This window comes from Enoplosus armatus, chromosome 4 (assembly GCF_043641665.1).
Source record: "Enoplosus armatus isolate fEnoArm2 chromosome 4, fEnoArm2.hap1, whole genome shotgun sequence".
Taxonomy (NCBI): Eukaryota; Metazoa; Chordata; class Actinopteri; order Centrarchiformes; family Enoplosidae; genus Enoplosus; species Enoplosus armatus.
The window spans coordinates 23687265-23712228 of record NC_092183.1 but is presented as its reverse complement, the minus strand read 5'-3'; the positions used below and the strand labels follow the sequence as shown (position 1 = coordinate 23712228).

Sequence of the window (24964 nt, the reverse complement as noted above, 5' to 3'; positions counted from 1 at the left end):
CCATGATGGTCTTCAAATGGCAGACAATGAAAACCACTATATAGAAAGTGTAATCACAGAATGTAAACACACTGATTGGCGAAAGAAAATGTATCAAAAATGAAGTTCAATTTCGTGAAATTGAGAGACTAGCTGGTGAACATAAGTGGAGCATTTAGCAGCCAAAGAGCCAGACATTTTTCTTGGTGGAGTTGGTGGAGACCAAACCAGAGCTGAAAGGCATATTAGACCTACATTTGTCAGGTGAACAAACACGACTCTGAATGAACGGTAATGTTGCACCATGTCTGCTGGATGTGTAAATAGAGTTGTTGCAGGGGTGACGTATTTTTGAAGACCAACCCGGAAGTTAGCGCCGCCCTGGTTCCCTCGACTAAAAGCCAACGGGATTGTTCCATGGGATTTTGGATTATCGCAGAAAATGAGCTCTGTGGCAAAACAAAAGTTTATGATACTCACACGTTTTGTTCAGCGAGATAATCTTCACTAATGAACACCACTTTTATGATCTTTGAAGCGTAAATGGAATCGCCAGAAGTAAAAAGCTAACGTTAGGCTACAAAGGAACTACACCACGGTCGCATTACTTCAACGTCACCACCACTAAGCTTCACTTTTAAGAGAATATAGATAGATATAGATATATAGACAGACAGATATAGAGTATAAACACAACGAGGCTGTAAAGGCAGACTGGTGAGTAGATGACTTTCCGTGTTGAGAGTGTTCCGTGACAACCTCTGTAGTCTCATTTAGCCACTTGTTAGCAACCGCCTTTTTTAAGACACGTAAAACCTCCAAAATTCACGAGTGGGGGGTATCTACTGACGTATTTTATGTCGTAGAACAAAACGTCGAAATCTCTTAAGCTTGTGTTAACCACAGACCTTATTTCAGGCATCGAACCAAAAAACCCCATCGACCTCCAGACGACTCATGACTCATTTCTGGGTTTTGGGACTCATTCCTGCAGCACCTCTATTGGCAACTATTTCAAATGTTTGCCATAACAATAGCCTTTTATGCCGCCCCCAAGTGGCCAAAAGATCGATTCACGGTGCTTTCAGTGAAAGTCTAGAGGTATTTCAGCAAAGTGTAACTGTAGAGGGGAACTAATTCAAAACTACTTTGTAAATAGTTGTTGGGTAGATTAATCTACAACAATGCACTGTATTTTATAGGTTGTTTTGTGTGTAAAATCTGAATCTTCAAAGTAGCCAGAAAAACTACAGCTGTGAAATAAATGTAGTGGAGTACAAAGTACAACATTTCCATCTGAAATACATTGGCATAGAAGTATAAAGTGGCATAAAAGTACAAGTACGCCAGAACTGTACTCGTGTACAGCACTTGAGCAAACGTTCACCGGTCTCTTTGTATGTCTTGCGCCAACAGTTGTACTCGCTTTATGGGGAATAATGTTGAGAGGAGTTGTTTGGAGAACACAAAACATACAGCTCAGAGATTCAATCTTACACTGTGACTGACCTCTGCGTAATTCCAGAATGAAGAAAATAACCCAAGCATCCGCTCGAACAGCAGCCTCGCACTTATCGCGGCCCATTAACACGTGTCACCTACCAAGTCTCTCAGAGGACACATTTTGTTCGCAGGCAAAGTGGTGTGGAATTTGCTGACGCGCGTGCCAATGTTTTCCACAGCTCTCATTACACTTAAGATCATTAAAACCATTACATGAAAAAGGTCGACGATTATGCTGACTGTGAAGCACAATTCTGTGCTATCTTTATCTGAAATGTCCAAATTATGGCAATGAGCGCAGTGACATTTTACGCAAATTATGGTCATTAAGCTGAACTCAACACCTTGTAACGAAATGGCAACTTTTACCTGTGGATTTGGCTCGGCCTGTAGGAAGTCAGACTAATCACTGCTAGAATTTTTCCAGGACATGGGATGATGTTTGAGTCTTTTTCTGGCTACTAATGTTTTCTGGCATAATGATTCCACCTTTTTCATCATGTTTAGTGCAGCGTATATATTCACAATATGGCCTGCATAAAAGCATATCGCCAAAGTGCAGCCAGGTTCCTAAAGAAATGTATTTTTTTTCCCATTTTGGTGTGGAAGAGCCTGACTGGCCTGCACAGAGCCCTGACCTCAATCCCATCCAACGCCTTTGGGGTGAACCCGGAACGCCAACTGTGAGCCAGACCTCATCGCCGAAATCACTAAATGCTCTTGAGGCTGGATGGGAGCAAATCCCTGCAGCCAGGTTCCAAACTCCAGTGGAAAACCTTTTAAGAAGAGAGGAGGCTGTAGATTAATACCAGTGCTTCTGGAATCACATGTTCATCTATCACGTATGGCTGGAATGTCCACGTACTGTTAACCATGTAGTACATTTGTGGACGTCCTTTGCTTTGTATTGTGCTTTAAGAGTCTAATTTGAATTTATTATCAAGCTGAAACAATTTGCCATTTAATGAATTGACTACTTTAACTTTTACAATCATGCTTTGAGTTATTAATCAAATACAAATACCCAACATTTGCTTGTTGTTGTTGTTAATGGGCAAAAAGGCCAAAAAAAAAAAAGAAATTGAGATCCACTTAATTACCCAAGTAAATATTCATTTAGAATTGGACAGTTTATCCTCCGTATTTGTTGAATTGTGTATTTATGTCACACCTGGCTGCTTCAGTCTTTTTTTTTTTTTGCCACCTCTGTCTCTTTGCACATTCCAACAACAACCCAGGCCCCTGAACTTCTTAGGAACCCTTGAGACTTTTCATTCTCCATCCATCCGCCAGATATCCTCAGACTTTCCCCAGTGGTCCCAGTCACCTGGGGCCTCATTTATAACAATGTTCTTAGTCTTGAACTTAGTCTTAAGATCATTTCCTTACGTGTGCTTAAGTTCAATTCATAAAAGATACTGAGCATAAAAAAAAACCTTGCTTACACAGGTTCTAAGAAGCCCATTTGCAACTCACACAAAATTATCAAATTAACTTCAAATTGATGGCACCTTCCTTCCAATCAGTGATTTCCCCTTTATGTCCCAAAGTGGGCAGAACTTGGACAGATACAGGTATTGCATAATTACAGCGTTCCTTTCATCTCTTGGGCGACAATAGCTTCTTAAAAGCTATGGATCATCACATGCAAAAAAAAGTCATTCCAGTCTCTGAAAACTCCCTGGTTTTCAATGGCAATGTCAATATATACACCTTGAGTCTGGCAATTCCTTCCTCACACTTTAAATTGATCATTCCTATCACGTTATTCATAAAACTAACGCAAAGTTTACCACAGGCTTTGGGCGCACACGCGTCCCAAAGTGCAGTACCCCGACACAACCGGCAGGAAGAATCACTTACGTCAAGTCTGGGGTTTGTTTAGAGATGAGACCTTTTCCACGTCGAAGTAAGGTTTTTATAAATAACTACTTATACTTGGTTTTCTTGCTTAAGTCATACTTAAGATCAAAATGTATCGTGAGTCTGTTTTATAAATGAGGCCCCCTGAATCCTCCATACCCAATTACCCACCACAGTATTTAGCTGTGCCAGCCTCCTGCTGCTGGCTGGATTGTCAAAGTTGCTATGTTGCTTAAAGCCTTGGCATCCAGCCACCTGTACCAGTTCCTGCTTTCTTGTTACCTGCTTGTGTGTTTTGACCTGTTCCCCAGTCGTGTCCTCCTGGATGTGTTCGACTGTTTTGACTGCCACCCTGCTGCAGACTGTTACTGACCATTGCCATAAGTAAATTTGCCTTCATCCTGCCTGCTTGCCTTGTGTTTATGTGTGTCTCCCTCTATTGCCTGAATTCACTAATCTTGACAATCTTTGGCTGCTATTTACAGAAATCGTCAATTCAAAATGATCGTACATACATTATTTCACGTATGTTGTGGTTTACACTAAGTCGTAGATACATTTGTTATCAAATGCTTTAGAGCATCGTCTTTGAAATGTACCCTATTCATGAACTCCATGAAGGCACGTTAGCCAGAACATTTAATGGACCCAGGTCCTGTTTCATGGACCACACACAGGCACACGCTCTCTCACATCCAGTCCTTGTCCTCAGAAACAAGGATTTATTCAACCACACTAAAAAGGAATGACCTTTCTCAGTTTCTCAAAGTCAATCACATACTTCAATTTACTAACTCCGTACAAGTCTATTTCATGTGGTGAATGAGTGTGAGGCTGAAGGCGGAGAAAGAATCCTTTCCCACTTCATTCATTCGTACAGTGGGACAGTGGGAGTCATATGTTCGTGGTTCCTCACCTGACTGTGTGCTTTTACTGACATCTGGTGGTCATTTCTTATACTTCGAGAATGAATGTAAGTTAAATGTGTGGATTAGGTTTACCTCATGTAATTCTCTTATGAAACAGCCAAACTTTCAACACACTGGGGTAGGATTCAAACTGATTCGGATTGGGCAAAAGCGGAAAAAAGGAATATTCTTTCTCTCATCGCAGTATGGGAAGATTAATATTTGCAATCCTACCACTGCAAATTCAAGAGTCAGATTGATAAAAAGTGAGAAAAGAGTGATCTCAGAGCGTTACACGTCACTTTGTACCTTGACTGTTGGCCAGAAACCACGCCAACTGCTAAGAGCGGCTTGATCATGGAATTCGTTTCTGCATTTCTGGAAATATCTCCAATGACTGTATAAAAATGTAAACGTGAACTAAAGGTAACGTTGATGGTGGGGACAAACCAGACAAGTGAATCTGCGAGTCGCCTCATGAATGCAAAGCTGCTGTGTTAATGGAATTTGGTTGATCTGATAACTGAATTCTCCAGTTCTGAGACTGCCGCTTCGTCAGCAGGTCACATCTCATTTGCCAGGCAGAGGCTGAAAGAGAGACAGAGGCCAAACACTTGTCATAAATAGTGCGATGAAACCAGTGTATAACAAGTTAAAACGATAGCATCACTCTTGTGGTGCTGAATGTGATGTGCAGATGAGCTTGAATGGTGAGGGGCTTTACGTGCCATTTCATCCGCAGATCTTCTTCCCTGTACCAGCCACAATCTTATAACTTTGCGGATTGGACGTGCTCTAATGGGGTGGCCCATTCCATTTTTTTTTTATAGAAAAATCAGGTTAGCAACACCTCAACAAGTAGGCAAGATCCACATCTTTGAAGTGATAAGAGTTGATGTTGAATTAAATAATTCCCCTCGAGAAGTCGACTGCCCCAAGCGTCTTGCTGTTTTTGTTTTGATAACTACATCGCATACTCCACCTCAATACTGCCGTTTGTGAAAGAATTCTCCGTCTTTAGGCTAAAAGGTAGTATGACATGGTGGTTCCTCCAGGTCACATTCAGTTCAGTTGGACACCTAACAGTAGTAGGGCATGACCTGTCACTGTTAAGAGCAATAGTTCGACTCTGTCTGCATGGAAAGGCTGGCCATGGTGCCGCTGTCTTGATAAGGCTGTCTCCATCACCAAGGGGACCCGGGTCGAGGACGACAGGCTGCCGCCTGGGCTCAGACTACACATTGATAGGCTGTCTCCACTTTTCCTCTAAGATATGCACTGAATGTGACATAAAGTGATATACAATGTGACTTGCATTTACGTAGGTAAGCGCAAAGTTCTTGTTTATGGCCCAACCGAATCTTCGCCCATATTTAGATACGTCGAGAATAACCTTATTTGGAAGGCAAAGCAGTCTTTGCATTCCCGAACAATGGTATAAATAAGAGTCTTCCAGTACACTGCCTTCAGAATTGAGGCGGCACTACACTGTGTAAACTTGTGTTGCTTAATCTTCATTCTCTGTGATCGATCATGCACCTGAAACAACACTTGATGCATTTAAGACCCAACTTCTACTCTGAGCTACTTTATACATACCAGCCCTGATCCAAAATGTGTTTGACAGAGCTGATAGGGAGTCCGCCTGGATCTACTCAGGTATTAGACATACCGCATTATCACACAGAACAGAGACCCGCAGCAATACAACAGGACCCCGGGAACTGAGTCGACCCAATAAAGAGCTCTAACGTAAACTTTAAGTAACACTGGATTCATGTAGATGTTACATTCCCCCATAGGTGAATGTGTTAATACAGTATGCGCTGTGTTGCTCCTCAGGCTCCGTGGGCCTCAGATTTAGTTCCTCCTCCCCTCTCTCATGCCATTGGCTGGTGAATCTGGTGACCTGCAGTCAATCACAGTCCGTCTGGGTATTTGTATGCTGTGGTCAGGTTGTTAGACTTTCAGTTAATCAACTAGTTACCTGAAGTTGCTATTACCTGATGTTTTTGAATCTTAACTACCTCCATGTTTTTGCCAGGGGGGGCCCTGTAGGGGAGAGCTGCCAGTCACATTCCTTTTCTCCTGTTTTTCTGCGTTGATAGGGAGTTAGGCTCAGAATTGTAACTTTTCTTTTTGGGGTGTTTAGATGTGATTTAATTTTTATTTAGGGCCGATGTGTTTGTTATTTTGGCTAGGGCTCTACCTGATGTTTTCTTGCTTCCATTCTTGGCAATGAAAGAAGTAACTGCTGAACAACTTGACTAGGGACCAGGGATACTCAACTTTCATTGCCTGGGGGCCAGATGACACTCGGCAAGGGACTTAATAAACAAACGTTAATAGGCCTCTTTCTGCCAGAAAGCCTTTCTAACACGTGGTTAACGTTGTGAAATGGTCACAGTTTGGTTGGGTTTAGGCACCAAAAGTACTTGGTTAGATTTAGGAAAAGATCATGGTTTGGATTCAAATAAGTCAACGTTGACTTTTGGTTTCACCCAAGATACAAGCAGCATACTCCTGGGTGAAAAGTCCTTTCTTTCTGTCGGAAAGGCTTTCTGGCAGAAAGCCTTGAAAGCAAACTTCTCCCACGTGCTCCGAGCAGGTAAGGTGAACATGAACCTTGTGTCTAATAGGCTAATATGCCACTTCTCAAGTAACAGCCAAGGGACATTATTGAACATTTACTAACTGGTATAAACAAACAAAAGAAATCCCAGTGTGAATCAATTTATTTTCATTGTGAGAAAATTACCAGTGAGCCTCCTGGCACCCTATCGCGATACTACTTGGGGTCACTAAATAACTCAATGTAAAAAAATCTCAATTCCAAAATTGTGAATATATTGTAACATCAAACTGGCAAACATAGAAAAAGGTTTTAAGGGTTTTTGGTGAGGACTTTGAATTGTTATGAGGGACAGTTCCATTTCTGAAGCTTAGAGTGCACAGATGTTGAACCTAATACTTTGCTGAAGCTACTGTTTTCCCCCCAATTTGTGGTTATTAGGCAAGTAAACTTGTTATCTCACAAGTTAGCATGAATGCTATAACCATGACCAGCCATAGATCTTTTCACATACTGACTTTATTTGGAAAAAAAAAAAAAAAAACCTGACAAACATACCGTTTTCTTTAGTGTTCTGAGGGGGAAAAATCCATTGTAAACAAACTGCACTTCCCATCTGAAATAATTCAGCATTGTACACCACAATAAAATAAAAGGTCCATCCAGTTTGAACTGTCCATAGCCTCTTTGTGAGGGCTGTTTAACATTGGCCCTTCTCGGGAGGCTTGTATTTCGAGTACAGTCAGGTACTGGGCTTGCGGATGAGGAGGTGGTTGGGCCCTTCGTTAGTGGCTTTGATGATTTTCCAGGCATCATGGTGCATGAGGCCCTCCAGAGAACAGCCATTGATAGACAGGACCTCATCGCCAACGTCAATGAGGCCGGACAGCTCTGCGGCACCTCCTGTTACAGAGGAGTACAGCAATTCAGCCTTATTCAAAGATACACTCCCTGATTTTGCTTACTCAACATTTCCTGAAAATTCTATTATACCAATTTATAAAAGCTCTTGTTATAAGTTATTTCCACTGCAACCTCCACAGTTCTCAACCAGAGCAAAGAACCAAAGAATCTTTACAGGAGGCCATCCCAAAACACTGACATGGCAATTTACATTGGACTACTGTCATGGTCACAGGTTACCACTTGTCATTTTTGAATGTCAATCCCAATCTCAGGAGGGTGGGTCTTAGTATGAGCTTGCTTAGACAATGAATGTTCATATGATCTCAGGGTCACCAAGGGGCCCTGCCAGGACTCAAGGATGACTCTAATGGGAAGTTAAGTGATGACTGACCAATTTACGAGTGGTCGTGCATGGCACTGACCTCGCACAGGGCCAGTATCCCAGGCTCAGGATGATCCCAAAGGAACAAAGGAACTTACTTTGCAATGCAAAATCTAATGTACACTAATTGACATGGGACTGAGCAGGACCATCCGCTGCCCCCTTCCCCTTCCAGCAGTGCAACTTCTCCCCTGGACATCTGAACTACCAGGTGAAACTTTACTTTTCTTGTGACTGGGGATTGATTCTATAAATGACTACGAGTAATTAAGAATTATTAAGTCATAAGTAGGATCATAAGTAGGATGTCCCATATCTAACCATGTTCATCCACAAATGTGTTTCACAAATGAATACATCTTTCCCTGCTTATCTGGTACATGGTGGTCCTCATTCGGTCATGAATTGTCTGTTGCTGCATTCATGGCTTCATTCAAGGTTGCATTTATTCATTTCAGAAGTGTTACGTAGCAACCTCCTCCACCCATATATAGATCATTTCTGATCATCCTTCCACCTCGTGTTGTACCAATTTGTTTTTAGGCCTATGCTACGATTGTTTTGTGCTACCTTTATTAGGTAATTTTACCACAACTATATGTGCCATGATACAATTATCAAGTCTTTACAGATTAAGGACATGACCAATTTGCAGGCCACAACAACGACTACTTAGCTTTAATGTGTGCTTTCTGAGAGACTTCAGAGAGAGAAAAAAGGTCACCTTTAAAGAGGCGTTTGACAACGAGAGGCCTGTCTCCTTGGCTTGAGGACTTCCCCCCTTCCAGATTGAAGCCCAGGCCGGCAGAAGACTTTTGAAGCTCCACTGTTAAAGCACCGTCTGGACCCACATCCACCGCTGAAATGTATTCAACACCCAGAATTACAGCGGTGAAATGTTACCATAGGTAGTTTAGGAGCAGTTGTTACTGCTTACTATTGGAGCCGAGATAACTGATGACAGTTAACACTGTTAATGTCAATGCTCGTGCTGGTGGACTGACCGGACAAGTAGATCAGAGTGTTTTGAAATTAGTCTCATAGGTATCAAGTATATGCAACATTACTGAACAGGCTGATGTTAACAAAGACAGGTAAGGTAAAGGTTAATAAGATGAAATATAACAGTAGATGAAACTCTGCTGCTGGGGGAATAAACTGCCTTACCTTCATGAAGACTAGCAGGTTCTATATCGTCATAGATGTAAGCCTTGGCCTTACCTGCTCCAGCTTCCAAAGACTTCTTCCTGGCAGAACACATCCTCTTTGGCTGGCTAGCCGAGTCAGAGACACTGTCCGCGTCTCTCCAAATGACTACGAAGGCTTGACAGGACAGCCTGGCCTGATGAAGGCAAGACACAGCCTCCCCATGGGTTTTACCCTCCAGACTTGTGCCATTTATGGATAAAACGCTGTCACCTCTCTGGATTGTGCCCTCGTGGCTAGCTGCACCTTTGGTGAAGATCCGATGAACCTGGACACAAAGACACGTGTTGCGGTATTACCACCCACAGGAACCATTAAAACACGACCAGCCTTGTCTCCACATTAACATGGTATAGATATCCTCAGACTTTCCCCAGCGGTCCCAGTCACCTGGGGCCTTATTTATAACAATGTTCTTAGTCTTGAACCTAATCTTAAGATAATTTCCTTACGTGTGCTTAAGTTCAATTCATAAAAGATACTGAGCATAAAAAAAAAAACCTTGCTTACACAGGTTCTAAGTACATTAACATGTACATCATTCATTCATCATTTACTTTTCATTCTAAATGAGCATGCAAGTCTCCTGAAGAATTGTAATCCCATCAAGCCCCTTTCAGACATGCACCCATTTACAGGAATCTTACGGCAATTTAACATGTTGGTCTCATGTCTGAATAAACATCCAACCATCTCACTTGGTCAGACGTAGCATTTCCATAACACTTTCAACGACATTTTGAACTCACTAACTCTCCCTGTCTCTTTCCATAGATGTCCCGTCACATCTGAATGAAGCCATAAGGAACATTAACGTTAAAAAAAAAGCCATCACTTTAATAGTTGGATGAATTCAGCAATGCTACTTATTCCATGTCTGAAAAGGACTTCAGACTGTGTTTGTTTTCAATAGAGTAACAGACAGTTATGAGATAAGATAAAGCTTCCTCTAAACCTCTCCTCTAGTCAGACTTAAACAAACAAGGCAGCATCTTAGACTGGTAAACCTGGCCCTCGTCAAAAACCTGAAATCTATCATGTAGCAGGGCGAGCTGCGCTAGGCTCCTACAGCTTTCCAAATAAACCAGATTCATTTCAAACGCTTGTCTCTAAGACACTACTGCAACAAAACTTGCAGGGGTCATCAGACATAGTATTTGTAACTTTTCTTTTTACAACCAAGTTAACATGGAAGGCCAAATGGCACTGATATTTAACAAACGTTTGCAGGAAGTACTCAAGAGACAGTCACAGCAAACCATAGAAACAGCAGAAATTACAATTTCTAAATATCTATTATGGTAATTAATGAATATGTATAGTATGTGTAGAATTTGTTACCCCCAGTGGTAATGTCAAGGAGACACAACTGCAGCTTGCAGTAAGTTCCTGAGCCTCTACACACTGCACTTACAGTTACTGCCTTCTGCTCAAGGTCGACACCACCGGCAATACTGAAACCAAGTCCTGAGCCTTCTTCTTTACTCAGGACAACAAGGTAAGTGTCGTCGTTGACCTGCAGAGTTCAGACACAGTGTCAATGTGACAAAACAAAAATCGCACCGAAAGTAGGTCTGAAACAATATGCGTTAAGATATCCGCAGCGTGGTGTTACCTTTGACGGGGCCTTGGCCTCCTGAAGCAGGGCCGACGCATGTGAATTAACTGTCGGGGAAGACAGTTTTTGAAGCAGTGTTTGCAGCTTACACTGACTCACAGGAGACGTAGCCAGCTCTTTTAAACTGTGGGGAAAAAAGGAGTCCAATTGAAGACATGTCCATCCCAATTATGCCCCAAGAAAATAAAAAAACAATCTTGTCGCGTTATCAGACAAAATGTTCTCAGCAACAACTAAAATTGCTTTTACATTGACCAATATTTCGAAAATATATTCCTGCATTATGAGATCCATCCTCACAATTAAGATAAAGACAACCAAACAAAAAAGAAAAGGCCAGTAATGGATGGTAAATGATGTCACTTATATGGCGCTTTTCAACCTTCATGGTTCCCAAAGCGCTTTACAGCTAAGTCTCATTCACCCATTCACTCACCGATGGTGACCGAGCTGCCAGGCAAGGTGCTGGTCTCCATCGGGAGCAACTTCGACTTGACGGGGGGCCTTAAAACATGGCCATAAAAATGCTCTTTATCATGGACTCAAGTCTCATAGAATGTGATTTGGGGTTGGTTCACAATGAAATGTATTCAAATACATGCACATCATTTAAATTTATCTAGCCTACTGACCTACTGAGCAACTTTAACACTGAGTGAGACTGAGTAATCATCAGGTGGGAACATCTGAACATCTAATCTTGAAACCTGGGCTGAATTTCATGTCATAGCCACTTTTGGAAGAAAGAAACTTTTCTTTCTCTTTTTTAAGCCCCTGAAAACCTGGTTTCGGAAGACCGCAAGGCCCTGCAAAGAGTGGTTTGTTCAGCTGAAAGGTATTGCTCTACCCTGCCTAAAGGATACCAGGCACTGCAAGAATAAGGCTAGGAGAATCATCAAGGATCCCAACCACCTGGATAACGGCCTTTTCTCACTGCTGGAAGAAGGTACCAGATACACCATGCCAGCACTGAGAGGCTCAGGAAGAGCTTCTACCCTCAGGCCACTGGGTTCCTAAACTAAGTCACTGCACATGTTTCGATAAGAGTCACAATGTCAGGAGACAAAAGTCAAAATTTCAAGGCAAAAGCCATCCTATTTTGTGTGCTTGGGTGAAATATTAATATTTTGTGAATAACCAGCGACTGATTGAATGAACTGAATGTGTTTGAAGTGACTGAGACTAAAAAAAGGTAGGTCTGTCTGTTGGCTTGAGCGTCACACTGAGAGATGTGGAGGATCTGAAGTTATACTTAACTAAAGGCTTTACCAATAAGCTCTCAGACAAATAAACGATTGGGCTTCATCATCCATAATATTCTCGCCGCCACTTTGACAAATGAATATATTCTCATGATATGACTGTCATGTATAACCACAAGATTGTTAGCATTATGAATTCATTCTCAGCCTCTTTGGCCCCCAAGAGTTCCTCTAATAACCTATTTTAGCTTCATTGCAGTGTGCTGCAGTGTCTTGATTCGCCCACTGGGGGGGCGCCGAAGTCAGGCATTTTTAATTCTTTCATGTAGTGGCTTCAATGTGCTTTAAATACAGAAAATGAGCAGGTTTTAATTGAATTCCCCACCTGATGGACCAGCCAGGCTGCTGGGTCTCTGGGGTTCCTTGAGGAGTCTCTTCAGTAGATCGAAGATCACCTCGGCTCACCCTGTTCACGTCCACTTTTGTTAGGGCTGCAGAAGTCGGAAAGCTCTCAGTCACTGTGGCTTTCGTAAGTATAGTGGGATAGATGCCGGTCTCACTTTTATCTATGGCTGTACTGTGTCCTCTGGTGAAGTCCTCCGTACATAGTTTTTCCAATTCAGGCATACTGAGAGCCCTGAGCTGCCGCAATCTGCTGCGGGGCAGTTTTTCGTGTTTTCTCTGCCGTACCTGAGGGGTGTGTGGCACAATCCCATCAGAAGCATTTTGAACTTCAGCATCAGGACTGTCCTCAGTCGGGGGAGCTGTGTCACAACTTGAATGTGGAAGCTCAAGATTTATCAATGCAATGCTAGATGGGGACTTACCAAGAAGAGGTGAGCAGGGTGTGGAAGGGATTAAATTGTCCACATAAGAACCAAAAGTCCTTTGCCGTGCCTGGCAGTCCTTAGAATTAACCAAGCCCATATAACCAGCAATCCTTTGGTTAAGCGAGGCTCTATATGATAGAGCGTAGGACTGAATGTCACTGCTTTTAGCCACAGGCTTGTCAAAGTTAGCCAGGTTTTCAAAGGACTTTATCTTATGTCGGACAGAGAAGGGATTGTACTCTGCAGTCAAGGCAGTGTCTGTGGAGAAGCTTTGCCTTTCCATTGTCTTTATGTACAGTCTGGATGTGCTGGACTTCAGTTTCTCACTTGTCTCCACAACAGTATTGGGTTTTGAGCCATTACTTGTGGTTGAATGAGTTTCTTTGGTGGAACACAGTGAACTAAATACTGTGTTACTGATCATGCCATTTGTTTTTTCTATCGCCGAGTTAGCAGGAGAAAGCATAGGTGCTACTCTTGCATCTGTGCCACGTTGAGTCGGTTTGGAGTCTTTTGAGTGGACTGTTTCATTGTGTGCCATAACTGGTGATGATAAACCAGATAAGGAGGACAGTCGAACTTCTATAAATGTTCTCTGAGTGGCAGGTGGGTGTGATCGGCCCTGTGCTTTGGCTGTGGCTTTGGAGCTGAAATGGATGTCCTTCTCCTTGGCCAGTTGTACAGTTTGTAATGTGCCACCTGAAGGGCTGTGCTCAGCTGTAACTTGCTTTCTGTCACTTACTTTGGACAAAGTAAGGCGGCTGTTAATATCAGGCTGGTTACTGGTCTTCAAAAAGCTGGACGTGTTTGCTATTGGTGGTAATTTTGTTGACTGGTTCAAGGAGGCAATGGTGTTTGAAGGAACTGGACTTTCACTCCTGGGCTGGAGAGGCTCCTCCCGTGGTTTGTTCTTACTCTTAATACTCAGGCCCTTCAGTTTGGGAGCACTAGTGTTTGGTCTGATTTGAGTTTCAACCTGAAGTTTAAAGTTACTACTCCACAGAGGACAGTCGGAATTATCAAGGAGTTTCAGCCCAGAGGTCTTAAGCAAGGATCTAGCATGGGGGTTTAAAATAGTTCTACTCTCCAGGACTTTTTCTTTGTTTATCATTGATGCTGACACTCTTGTATCCAATCTGCTGCAGCTTGAACCAGAGGTCTCTGATTCCATCGATGGTGAATGGGGTGTGTTCAAATGCTTCAAGAAATCTGAGGTCAGCGAGGCATCTGCATGTAAATTTGCAATAGAACCCTGAGTGACACTGTGGGTATCTGCTCGCAAGGGGCTGCTAAGGCTTCCAGAACTAGATGCCACACATGCTTTAGCCTTGTCACAGGGTTCAATGGTACTATCAATGTGGCACTCTATAGAGGACACAGGTATTGTACTGTTGGAAGACTGGCATGATTGCTCTGTAGGGAACACCCCTACTAACTGAGAGTTTTCTTTGTTTGTCAGCGAGACATCAGGGACTTGCAACACGTCAAAGGTCTGATCCAGGTTTGTATTTTGACTGCTGGCATGCTGAAAAGGCAAAGACTCATTTGGTGACTGGCTTAAATGAGAGAGTCCATCAGCAACAGTTTGCTGGGCATCACAGGAACAAAACTCCACTTCCTCCTCATCTGAAGAGGGCTCATGAAGACTACCATCACTGCCGGCCATCTTATTGATCATTACACTGCTGTCAGTGGTGGAGTCACTGTTAGAATCACTGTCATCTCCTATGGGGTACATGTATATAGGACCAGCATCAGGGCTTTCCAGACATGATCCACTGAAAACATCAGAGCTGTTTTCCTTTAGTTGGTTTACATGTGTTGTCTCCACAGGGAGGATGGCACCTTTTTCATTCCCTGCATCCAAGATGGAACAGTCCAGGGGACTGGACTGTATTGGAACCCGAATGCCAGCTTTCTCAGACAAGGTTACAGCATGTTGGCTTGAACAGCAGGATACAGGCTCATTAGATACTTTTTTATCGCTACAGAGGCTCACTTCTGATAAAATGTCATCTATGTTGGTGATGGGTATTTGAAAGTCACGGTCTGTCTGGGTTGTGTGGTTGGAATCCCCTGAATTTGCACTTATTACTTGTCCTTCATCAGGCGTCTCCTGAGCAGATCTGGCTGGGTTCAGTCTGGTGGCTCCATCACTGCTCCCTGATGACATCAAACTGGACAGTCGATCTACAGCTGGGACCGGAAATGAAAAGTAAGCAGTTTGGTCAGGACTGAACGAGAGCAACAAGCGTAGCGTTAATCATTTGATATGACATATGGATGTTCTTCCAGAGCACTCTCTACAAACTAAAAATGCAATTTTATCTTGCAGCACAGTGGGGTGCATACATGCAGTGTCATAGAACAAAATAATACAAGAAGATTGTTGATCGGTGATGGTTTTTCAGTTATGCTATGTCAATCTGGTCAGTCCTTGGAGAGCATAGCACTGAGCCATTCTCCACCGAACAATTCTTTCGCTTATACTCGAAATATTCTACACCCTGCAATACCCGTAACATTCCCAACATCTGGTATATTGTCAACTATAGTTATATAGTTGTGGCTCACCTTCAGGTTAGTCACAAAGTTGAATTCAAATCTCAATTAATCCTTTGATTCAAGGCTTATGTTCACCAAAGCCCATGAAAGAGGTTATAAGGTCTATGAAATATCTTAATAAACAAACAGGCACAGGCAAACTCAAAGCATCCTGAATGGAAGGAACGGAAAGACCAGAGAGAGGGCTGATTCCAAATGTTCAATTCTAAAAGAAACATGTATATTCCTAGACCCGAGCAATAACAAACAATCTTCTATCCTTGGCAATCGAACTATACTACAGTTAACTACAGCCAAGACTAAATATAACAAAGAAAAATATAAAAAATGATTACATTATTAAAATTGTTATTATAAAACAATAACTGATGGGTCACTGAACTATCAGATAATAAAATGTAATCCAACATCCAACAATTCTTCTCTATATTTGCACTGAGGATTCATAAAATAAGGAGAGGCCATGCATGCAGGCATATTAGAACACAGTAGAACACAAACCAGAACTACATACTATTCGTTGCATCAGAGGTGTTAGATTATGGCAGCAAAGGCTAAAAGTTGGTGTGTGTACGTCTATGGTTGGGTACACAAAATGAATGAATGAATTGATTTTAATTCAGCTGCTAAATTACAAGGCTTCATAACTAGAGACATTGCTGTAGTTGCTCCAGGACGTCACCTGAGTAGTCCGCCTATTGCCGTCTCTTATATTATCAGATTAAACTGGGGGAAAGACATAACGAAGAAAACTAAAGGACTCATATGTTTATCTACTGCAGAATTATAAATCGACAGGGGTAATAAGTCTCGAATGTGCGGAATGTGGAAAAGTTCCTTCACCAGCAATCTCAAATTGTGTAATTGGTGGGAAGATGTTGAAAATGTTTACAAAAAGAATGCAATCAAATAAAAAAGGACCCCCCCCCACCCCCCATACGAAGATCCCAAAAATAATGACATGGGAATAAAACTCTCTTTTGGTAACCAAGAAACAGTGATCCACAGCAATGTCGATGCTACGCTAAGTTATGATGTACACTACTCTGCTATAAAATTAGCGATTACTAAACATACAAAGCATACAGGGAGCTAAGCTACAGGGTAAATCTAGTATTGGTAACAAAAAGGTAAAATATACTGTATAACATAGTCACCATGGATAGAAAGTCAGATGCTTGCAGGTTGCTTTGGGGAAGTGAGTGAGGGAGGGTTGATCCTACATCTTAGGTCAGCATAAAAAGGGAAAGACATGGTGCTCTATTTAAAGGCATACTGAGAAGCATTCTTCCGCTAATGGCTTGTAAACACAAGTTATATACCACCACCATCACATGCAAGGTGCAAGGCTTTGGAAAACAGCATCGACGAAACGAACACCATCTGCACGCTTCATGAAACCACAAATCCAAGTCCAACTGAAATCACAGTTTGTCACTCCCTTTTCGTTGTCAAAAAATAATGTCATTGTTATTTTCCTTTCCTCTCAGCAGCTGTAGGGGCGTGTCAGCGTTGGCGTTTGTGCATTAGTAAGAATGATACTTTAGCAGGAAAGCTAACGCGGGTTGTTGCTCAGGGTTCTTGTGTTGTGTTGCAGGCTGCTGATTGGCTGTTAGTCAAGGTGTCTGTCTGCTCTGCTTAAGACAGAACAATGGCATTACTACTTTATGCAAATATGGTTTAAAGACATGTGTTTGTCTGTATAGAAACAAGTTCATTTCAGTTCATTTGTTAATATTCTGACAAATTAATGCAAAGCTGGGGTTTCAATTATACAAAAATAATATACAATAAAAATGCCTGCCTTTTGGTTTCAGATTTTTTTTCCCTCAAAGGAGAACACAGGACAAGTGAAAATATGTATGCTGTATGCAATTTAATTTCATCCATTCATTAGCTATACCCACTTATCCTTGAGGATCGCAGGAGGGGCTGGAGCCAGTCCCAGCCGACACTGGGTGAGAGGCCCCGGACAGGTCACCCATCAATCACAGGGCTGACACATAGAGACAGACAACCATTCACACTCACATTCACAACTACAGGCAATATAGAGTTGCCAATTAATCAACCTAACCCACATGCCTTTGGACAAAGACAAAGGCAATTTTCATTTCAGTTGGACTTTAAATAGACAATGTTTTGATCCCACTTTCAGTAATAGAGGCATAGAGGAGTTTAAAGGCTTGGCAGACGGCAAAACACTGCACAGGGGTTTACAATACTCTGAGGAAGGATTTCACAAAGTTATCACAGTTCTTTCCTCAGTCACAAAGATTGCAAAGTAAAGTAAAAAAAAGTTGAATTATACTAGAATAAGGCCAATGTGCAGCGGAGGGCCCAAGGCGAAACCTGGACCTTTAGGCTACACCAGTTTGGAAGCACTGTTCTGGACACTAGGGTTGCAAAACTAATCACACAAAAGGGCCACATCTCAGTTCTAAATGCAGTAAGGTAAATGCACAACAGTAGTATCCATATTAATGCTGGATGACCTACAACTCCAGAATAAAGTAATTCTAAATCAAGGTCTTACCTGAAACCGGTCTCTTAACTTCCAAGGACAGTGTCCTAGGAAGGTTGTGCATGAGCTCACGGACTTCCTGGTAGCTAGAGGAGCACACCAGTTTTTCTCTAATTTTTACAATTTCATCTCCAGGACACAGCTTTCCTCTAGATTCCTGGAAGTACGATCAAAAAGAGATCAAATTTAGCTTTTCATTGAGCAACGGAATCACCACTGCTCAAGCCACATATACCATTAAATGTCAAACTGAGAGGGTTGGCATTAGGTCTCCATTCACTGATATTGGACTGGTTTGAAGATGAAACCAATAAGACATACCCTTTCTGCTGCACCTCCAGGCTTTAATCCAGCGATGACAACTTTCAGAGGGGATGACATAATCTCCAGGTCAAGCCCGAATGACTCGTCTTCACTTCTCCACAGCGTCACAGCGTCGATGGTATAAACACCCACAAGCTCACTGGCATCTCCCTTCTTACAGTGCTGAAGGGGTATCAACCCACCAGCAATCCTGGGGTTTCTTCCACACTGTGTGGCATGGGATGGGGGCTGGGATGGGGCCAAGTCTAGAGAGGGCTCATCAACTTTGGACTTCTGCTGCTGGGGCAGGTTTGGTGCTTCAGTGCTCATCATACTTTTGACCCGCGTCACTGCTTTATGCTCAAGCTTGGGGGAACGCTTTGACTCCAACTGTCCATCATCTTGACTTGTATGGTTCACACTATTGATGGTCAAATTACAGGACCCAGAGGTCATACTGCTTGCCACCAATGCTTTGTGCTGAAAGGGGCAGCGGATAGGCATGAAAGGTGACTCAGAACCAGGTGACTCAGACTTGTTAGTAATACCTTCATCACACTGTGAGAGAGTACCATAGATTGGCTCATCATTACTTCCACACCTCTGTAAATCCCCACCATCCTCACTGTCTCCATCTACATCTAACGATGATGTGGCTATTACAACTGCTGAATCAGTTTTGGAAATGTGGGATGCTTGGGCATCACTGAAGTTAACAGAGTCAGATTTTGTTGGCCCGTTGCCGCAGTCCTCATCGTCACTGAGCTCATCCTCAAAGCACATCACCCGTCGCTGACGGAGAAGTGGGCTCCGCAATGAGGTTGGGCTAGAGACAGCAGTGGGCTGGCAAACTGCCTCTACATGGTGATTAAGAGGGACATGGGTTTTGTCTTGCGATGAGTTGCACAGCGGGCCGCTGTCCACTTCTGTTAGAGAGAGGGTGAATGCTGAGAATAAGATGTAGGTAATGTGGTATATTCAAAAAGGAAATATTGTAACAACAATTACAATTTAAAACTTTCATTGCCAAATAGAAACAGACGAAAGATGGCATGCTGTCTCAAAGCATTAAAACTTTTTAGATTATGGTCCCATTTCCTGGGTGGGGAATCAAAGATATCGGGAAATGAAAGATATTGCATGGGTTGCCCTCGTCAGTACGCACTTGTGAGGCTGGTACTGCTGATCTTCATTGAAATAACCCACGTGTATCAAGGTTAAACCTGTGTCCCTTAGGTTGAGGTCTAATTTAAGCCCATCCTTAGTCCTGGAGCTACTGAAATCTTCCTTCCGGATGTCTGTTGAGTTAATTCTAGACTGGCACTAAATCCATATCTAAGAATGCCATTTTTCATTTAATCTGTTTTTAAAGTCACTGAACTCTAGAGCTAGGTTTAACCTTTGCCCAGAGAACCAGTCCTAAGCTTCCACGGCATTTAAATGGGTGAAATTTTACCATGTGGCTGCGATGATTTGTCATCCATGGAGGTACTGCAGCTCTGCTGGTGGAGCGCCTCTTCACTGTTGGAGCCCGTCAGCATGGATTCAGACAGGAACGAGTGGCTGGAAACGTCCTGGGAGAAGTATTGAGACAACTCGGCCTCCGAGCTCAGGGACCCCTGCTAGAGAATTGTGAAAAAGGAAAGAAGACCAAATTAAGTGAAAGGAAGGATGAAAACCACCAACACACTGTGAAGTAGTTCTCCACAATAAACCATGCAAAGTACATTTTCCCATTTGGACAAACAAAACAGCCAATGAAAATGAATTGCTCAACTTAAAATATTCAACTAAGGAGGAAAGAAATGAAGTCACAGGTAGCTTTGTTGGGATTGAATTCTTACTCTACTGGCAGGCTCGAGGAATCTCTTCATGGTCCAGCTGAGAGCAGGGGAGCCCTCTCCCTGCCTGTCCTTCAATGTTGGGTAGGGGCTCTTACAGGACGGACCTACAGATTACAACCGTGGCAGTTAAACCCGGGCGAGATCAGATACCCATAGCATAAAGACCATTTTACATGGGCATCCAAGCCATGCCGCTGAACTATCGTGCTCTTACTGTAACATGGAATCTGCAAAATGTCGAAGTTAATCTGTAAAGCGATTGCTGTGCTGGAATAACTAAAAGAAGAGGACAAGTCAAATGTAAATGTAGATAAAGATCAGACCTTGGGAGTGAGATGAGTGTCTGTTTTTGCTCATTTTGTCCCTGTGTGTGGATCGAGCTATAATGTGATCCATCTCCTGTTCTGATACCTGAGAAAAGACAATGAGATGCAGGAGCTTTATCACAACTGAAATAACTTGGAACAACACTACCCTGGTAACTACTAGAGATAAGCACAACAGTGATGAAGGCATTATATGAAAATATTAAAAGGTTAAAGGTATAAAAAGTATAAAGGACACAAAAAATAAGAATATGCATTCATAGGGCATGTAGTGAACACGTAGAGGCATGAAAGTGTGCAATGACAGATGAGGGTTTGTGTCTTTATTGTTGTGGTCTCGCATAGCCAGTCTGGCTCAACCCATCGTTGTTCTAGAATAGGGGAAAAACACGCTCTGTCTTGTTGAGCCCAGGATGCAGCGATGTCTTGGGCGGCAAAACAGTGTCTGAGGGGGAACTTGTCCGAAGCTTTTTGTGACTTTCAACAACGGACAATCAGTGTGGTGGCGTGAAAGACGGCGGGGTTTGAACTTCTCCCTCAAAGCTCTCTTTTTCGTTCTTCTACTTCTGTCGCCTATCATGTGAAAAAGCAAATGCAACCCCAAGATTGCCTTTGAGGAGAGGATATCTGAAAGTGTGCTATGTTATCCCCACTGGTATGACTTGTTAGGTTGAAACTGAGTTTTTTTGAGAGGGATTAGTCGCATCCTACTGCCTCCCCCAGAGCTTGACAACAAGCTTTTCACCCCACCTTCCAGTGTGGACATTAAGAACAGGTAAAGAGGTTACCTTTAGACATGGTCGGACGACATGTTGTCCAAACTAGTTCATTTGAGGGAGACTAAACCTTTAAGGTCGGAGTGGAAGAATGCTCTATGGGTCTGACCAAAACTTGACTTTGGCCAATTACCTCTCATCCTGAAAAACCCACCATCCCAACTATGGAGTGGGGCGGCAGCTTCGTGCTGTGGGGCTGGTTCTCTGTAGCAGGAGCTGGAAGGCTTGTGAAGGTTGAGGGTCAGGTGAACACAGATTCAGGTAGACGGACAGCGCCTTCGAGACGGCACGGGACAAAACAAGCGGCCTGGCGGAATGGCAGGATGGCATGGAGGAACACGGAACAATGCCGTCTACCCTTACCGGTATTCTCAACCGGCCTTACCTAATTTAACCGCCCTGCTTTTGTCCACTAAAATGATATCTGAACCCACGTGAACGCAGCATAGAACCAGAGGGAAAACCTGGTGCAGTCTGACAGAAAACTGTTACTTACTACACCAAGGCCATGTGGGACACTTTCTGGTGTGTTTTTGAAACCTCCAAGGGTTCAGGCTGTTCTACAGATTACTGGGCTCTTACACAGTACTAGACAGATGGATTAATCTATATATATAGAGACAAACTCTTACCTTGGGGTTAGGGTGCCTGCTTATAATGAGGCTGACTGGTCCAGGGCCACATTCACTGAGGATGGCATAGGCCTCGCTGAGAGCAGCATGACGAAGACTGACCGAGTCCACCTCCAGTATCTGATCACCACGACTATACGGAGAAGCACGGGTGTCAGCGACCTCTCTTCGTAAATACCCCAATATAAATGCACACATACTGCATACATTCCTATATCAACATCATATGACCAATAAATGATTCACGAATACAATTTTGAACCACTGAGCTCAAATGACAGTATGCTGCTCATTTGGTATCTTCGCATCAGTGCGACTACATATTAACTTCAGCTGCGTCCGCCAGTTTCCAATTCAAAGATCACCCAGATTTTTTTTACCTGAGCCTGCCGTCCATCTTGGCTACAGATCCCAGTGCCAGGCTATGGATGTAGATGCCAGGAGCAGAGTTCTCCAGGGTCAGACAGCAAACTCCAATCCCCAGACCAACACCAGGCTCTAAAAAAAACCCAAAACATCCCAGTTTGGTTGGCCTGCACAGGGCTCAGGGCACAGGGCTCAGACCTCAACCCCAACACCTTTGGCTTGAACTGGAATGCCGAGCCAGACCTGATCGCCCAACATCAGTGTTGGATCTCACTAATGCTCTTGTGTCTCTGAATAAAGCGAATCCCTGCAGCCGGGTTCAAACATCTGGCAGAAATGCTTTCTAGCAGCAGACATTTTTCACAGCTCCACTGTCTTTACATCTGTGATTGATTTTAGCTTAGTTTGCGTCAGTGAACCTTGTAATACTGTTTGTTGGTTTGACCTGTGAATATCAAATCAAATACATTACATACAAACTAACTGTTTTTTCTTGGTGTCAGGAAAAGACACCAGGAGGACATCTTCAAACAGGAAGTGAAATCAAAACCAAGACGCGGAATCTGAAATGTCGGCTAACCTTTACTAAGTGTGACCTCCATGATGATGCAGTCTTTTGGACCAGGACCAGGGCCCCTGCGGCCATCTATCTCTTCAAACCCCGAGGGGGCTGGTGTTCCCCCGCTGGTATTGGAGTTGGGGGAGCTAGAGCGGCTGAGGAGGGTGGGGGTCGGGCAGGGCGTCAGGCTGGGACTGCGCAGACGAGTCCGGATCGTCAGTGTCACGACGCCTTTTTTCAGTTGCTGTTGGAAGAATATAAATAAGGTTCAATGTCACGTAAGCAGAGATGAAAATCCTTTTAGCTTTTACCTTCTGACTGAGCTTCAGACAAATTCAAAAGCTCAGATTTTCCCTAAAACAATAGTGCTTTTTAACAAGTCCTTGGTCTCTGCACCGAAAAAATGTTGCCAGCACTTTGCATAAAAGGAAACTTTGATAAATTAGTCAAATCTTTTGCTTGAAGGGAAACATTTCACAAAGCTTTTCGACAGTTTTAACAACATTCATTTGAACACGCAGCCCACCTTGAAGGTCTGGATGGCTTGTTGGTGGGTTAGTCCTTGGAGAGACTCTCCGTTCACCTCCAGAATCTCATCTCCTACACGGGGGAAGCATACAATTAAGACTGATATCACTGTTTCATACTGCACATTTTACTTTCCTATATAGTCTCTCAATTCAGTAAAACAGAATGGGGAAAAAAAAGGGATGGTTACCCTCCTTCAGTCGTCCATCAGCTGCTGCGGCTCCATGAGGGAAAATGGTTTTGACAAAAATCCCCATCTGACCACGTGCCGAGTCCTGTCCACCAACAATACTGAATCCTAGGCCCTGTAAAAGTTAGATCTCAATGAATGTCAGAAAGGGATTTCGTTTTTCTTCTTGAACAGAACTATGCTCAGTACTGCTTCACGCTACAAAACTAACATTCAAGCTAGTTTCTGTCCAAGTCTTTTCAATGTATGTGCTTTTTCTCTCCTTTCCACAGGCAAACGTTTCTCCTCAGATTTCTGTCAGCAGCTGGAGGTAAATATTAGTTTGTCTGGAGGATCTCCGGGGTAAACTGAAATGTGGTAAACTTCTGTTAAAGCTGTAACGAGGCTCTTTTCAGTGTCATTCCAGCACAAGACGTTTCCCCCCACAGGAGTCTCATAATTCCCAGGTGGGATGTTGTCATATCAATTTCAAAAAAATGCAGTGCCGGGGTGTCCTAATACCTTCATGGTTGAGGCGCATACCACATAATGGCACGTTCTATTCCAGCAGGGAACCTTCATCGCATGTTGTACCACCCCCCCCCCACCCCCACCCCCCCATCTAATAAAGGCAAGACAGTATGTAGCAACAGCATGATGGTGCACGCCATTATTGTGGTTTGGTAAGGAAAGCCTTTCACCAGTATGTGATTGAAAAGCAAACACATAACTGAAGCGACAGTTAGTAAATCATGTCAGGCTGCATTAAAAAACCAGACTGTGGCTGTACCAACACACACACACACACACACACAGATGCATCTGTTGTTGCGAGCTCACATACACATACTCAAGAGTACATTCTCTGAGCTTTATTCATGTCAAAAGGAGGGCACTTACCTTGCCCTGGCCTTTCATTAGCACTATGCTGGAGATAATGGACGGCTGTGCCAGTCGCCATGGAGACTCCACTTGAATGGTGCTCAGGGAGCGGGCTGATTTCTTAATTATCTGATATTCCTAAAAGGGAGATGAATATCAAAAAGCAAAAAACAAAAACAAAAAACAAAACAAAACAAAAAAAACAGTCAGACAAATTCATCTAGTAAAAACAACATAGTTATTTATACTTTCTCTTGGCTGAGTTACAGTTTATTCTAATGGCAAGTTTGCATTATTCCCCAGTACTTCAGGTCAACAACTGTGCTTTCCTGTCTTTTCCCCTGTATTGTCGTGTCATTAAGGTTTGATGCTGTAAGCTGCTGGTGAAAACTCCGCAGGGTTTGTGATTCTACATGTTGCCCCTTTTTTTATTCTATTTCCTTTCCTCAATTAACCTCCTTAACACAGCAATTAGTGACGCTCTCCTTAACACTGTTGCCATGACAATCAGGGCAGAGTGA

At 43.0% G+C, this 24964-nt stretch overlaps 1 protein-coding gene across 1 annotated transcript in view; it reads right to left on the bottom strand.

Annotated features, from left to right (window-relative positions):
• Positions 1–7326: 7326 nt before the first annotated feature.
• Positions 7327–24964, bottom strand: part of pdzd2 (PDZ domain containing 2) — a 35542-nt gene continuing 17904 nt past the window's right edge. Inside the window, exons 9-25 of the mRNA XM_070904322.1 lie at positions 24462–24581; positions 23583–23697; positions 23391–23464; positions 22886–23108; positions 22320–22437; positions 21940–22072; positions 20529–20616; positions 20206–20309; positions 19818–19983; positions 18380–19308; positions 18071–18215; positions 12525–15165; positions 10935–11061; positions 10734–10835; positions 9335–9587; positions 8838–8972; positions 7327–7728 (exon numbers count right to left, since the gene is read on the bottom strand). Coding sequence (XP_070760423.1) covers positions 7568–7728; positions 8838–8972; positions 9335–9587; positions 10734–10835; positions 10935–11061; positions 12525–15165; positions 18071–18215; positions 18380–19308; positions 19818–19983; positions 20206–20309; positions 20529–20616; positions 21940–22072; positions 22320–22437; positions 22886–23108; positions 23391–23464; positions 23583–23697; positions 24462–24581 — 5634 coding nt within the window. The 3' untranslated portion in view covers positions 7327–7567. The remainder of the gene's footprint in view (positions 7729–8837; positions 8973–9334; positions 9588–10733; positions 10836–10934; positions 11062–12524; positions 15166–18070; positions 18216–18379; positions 19309–19817; positions 19984–20205; positions 20310–20528; positions 20617–21939; positions 22073–22319; positions 22438–22885; positions 23109–23390; positions 23465–23582; positions 23698–24461; positions 24582–24964) is intronic.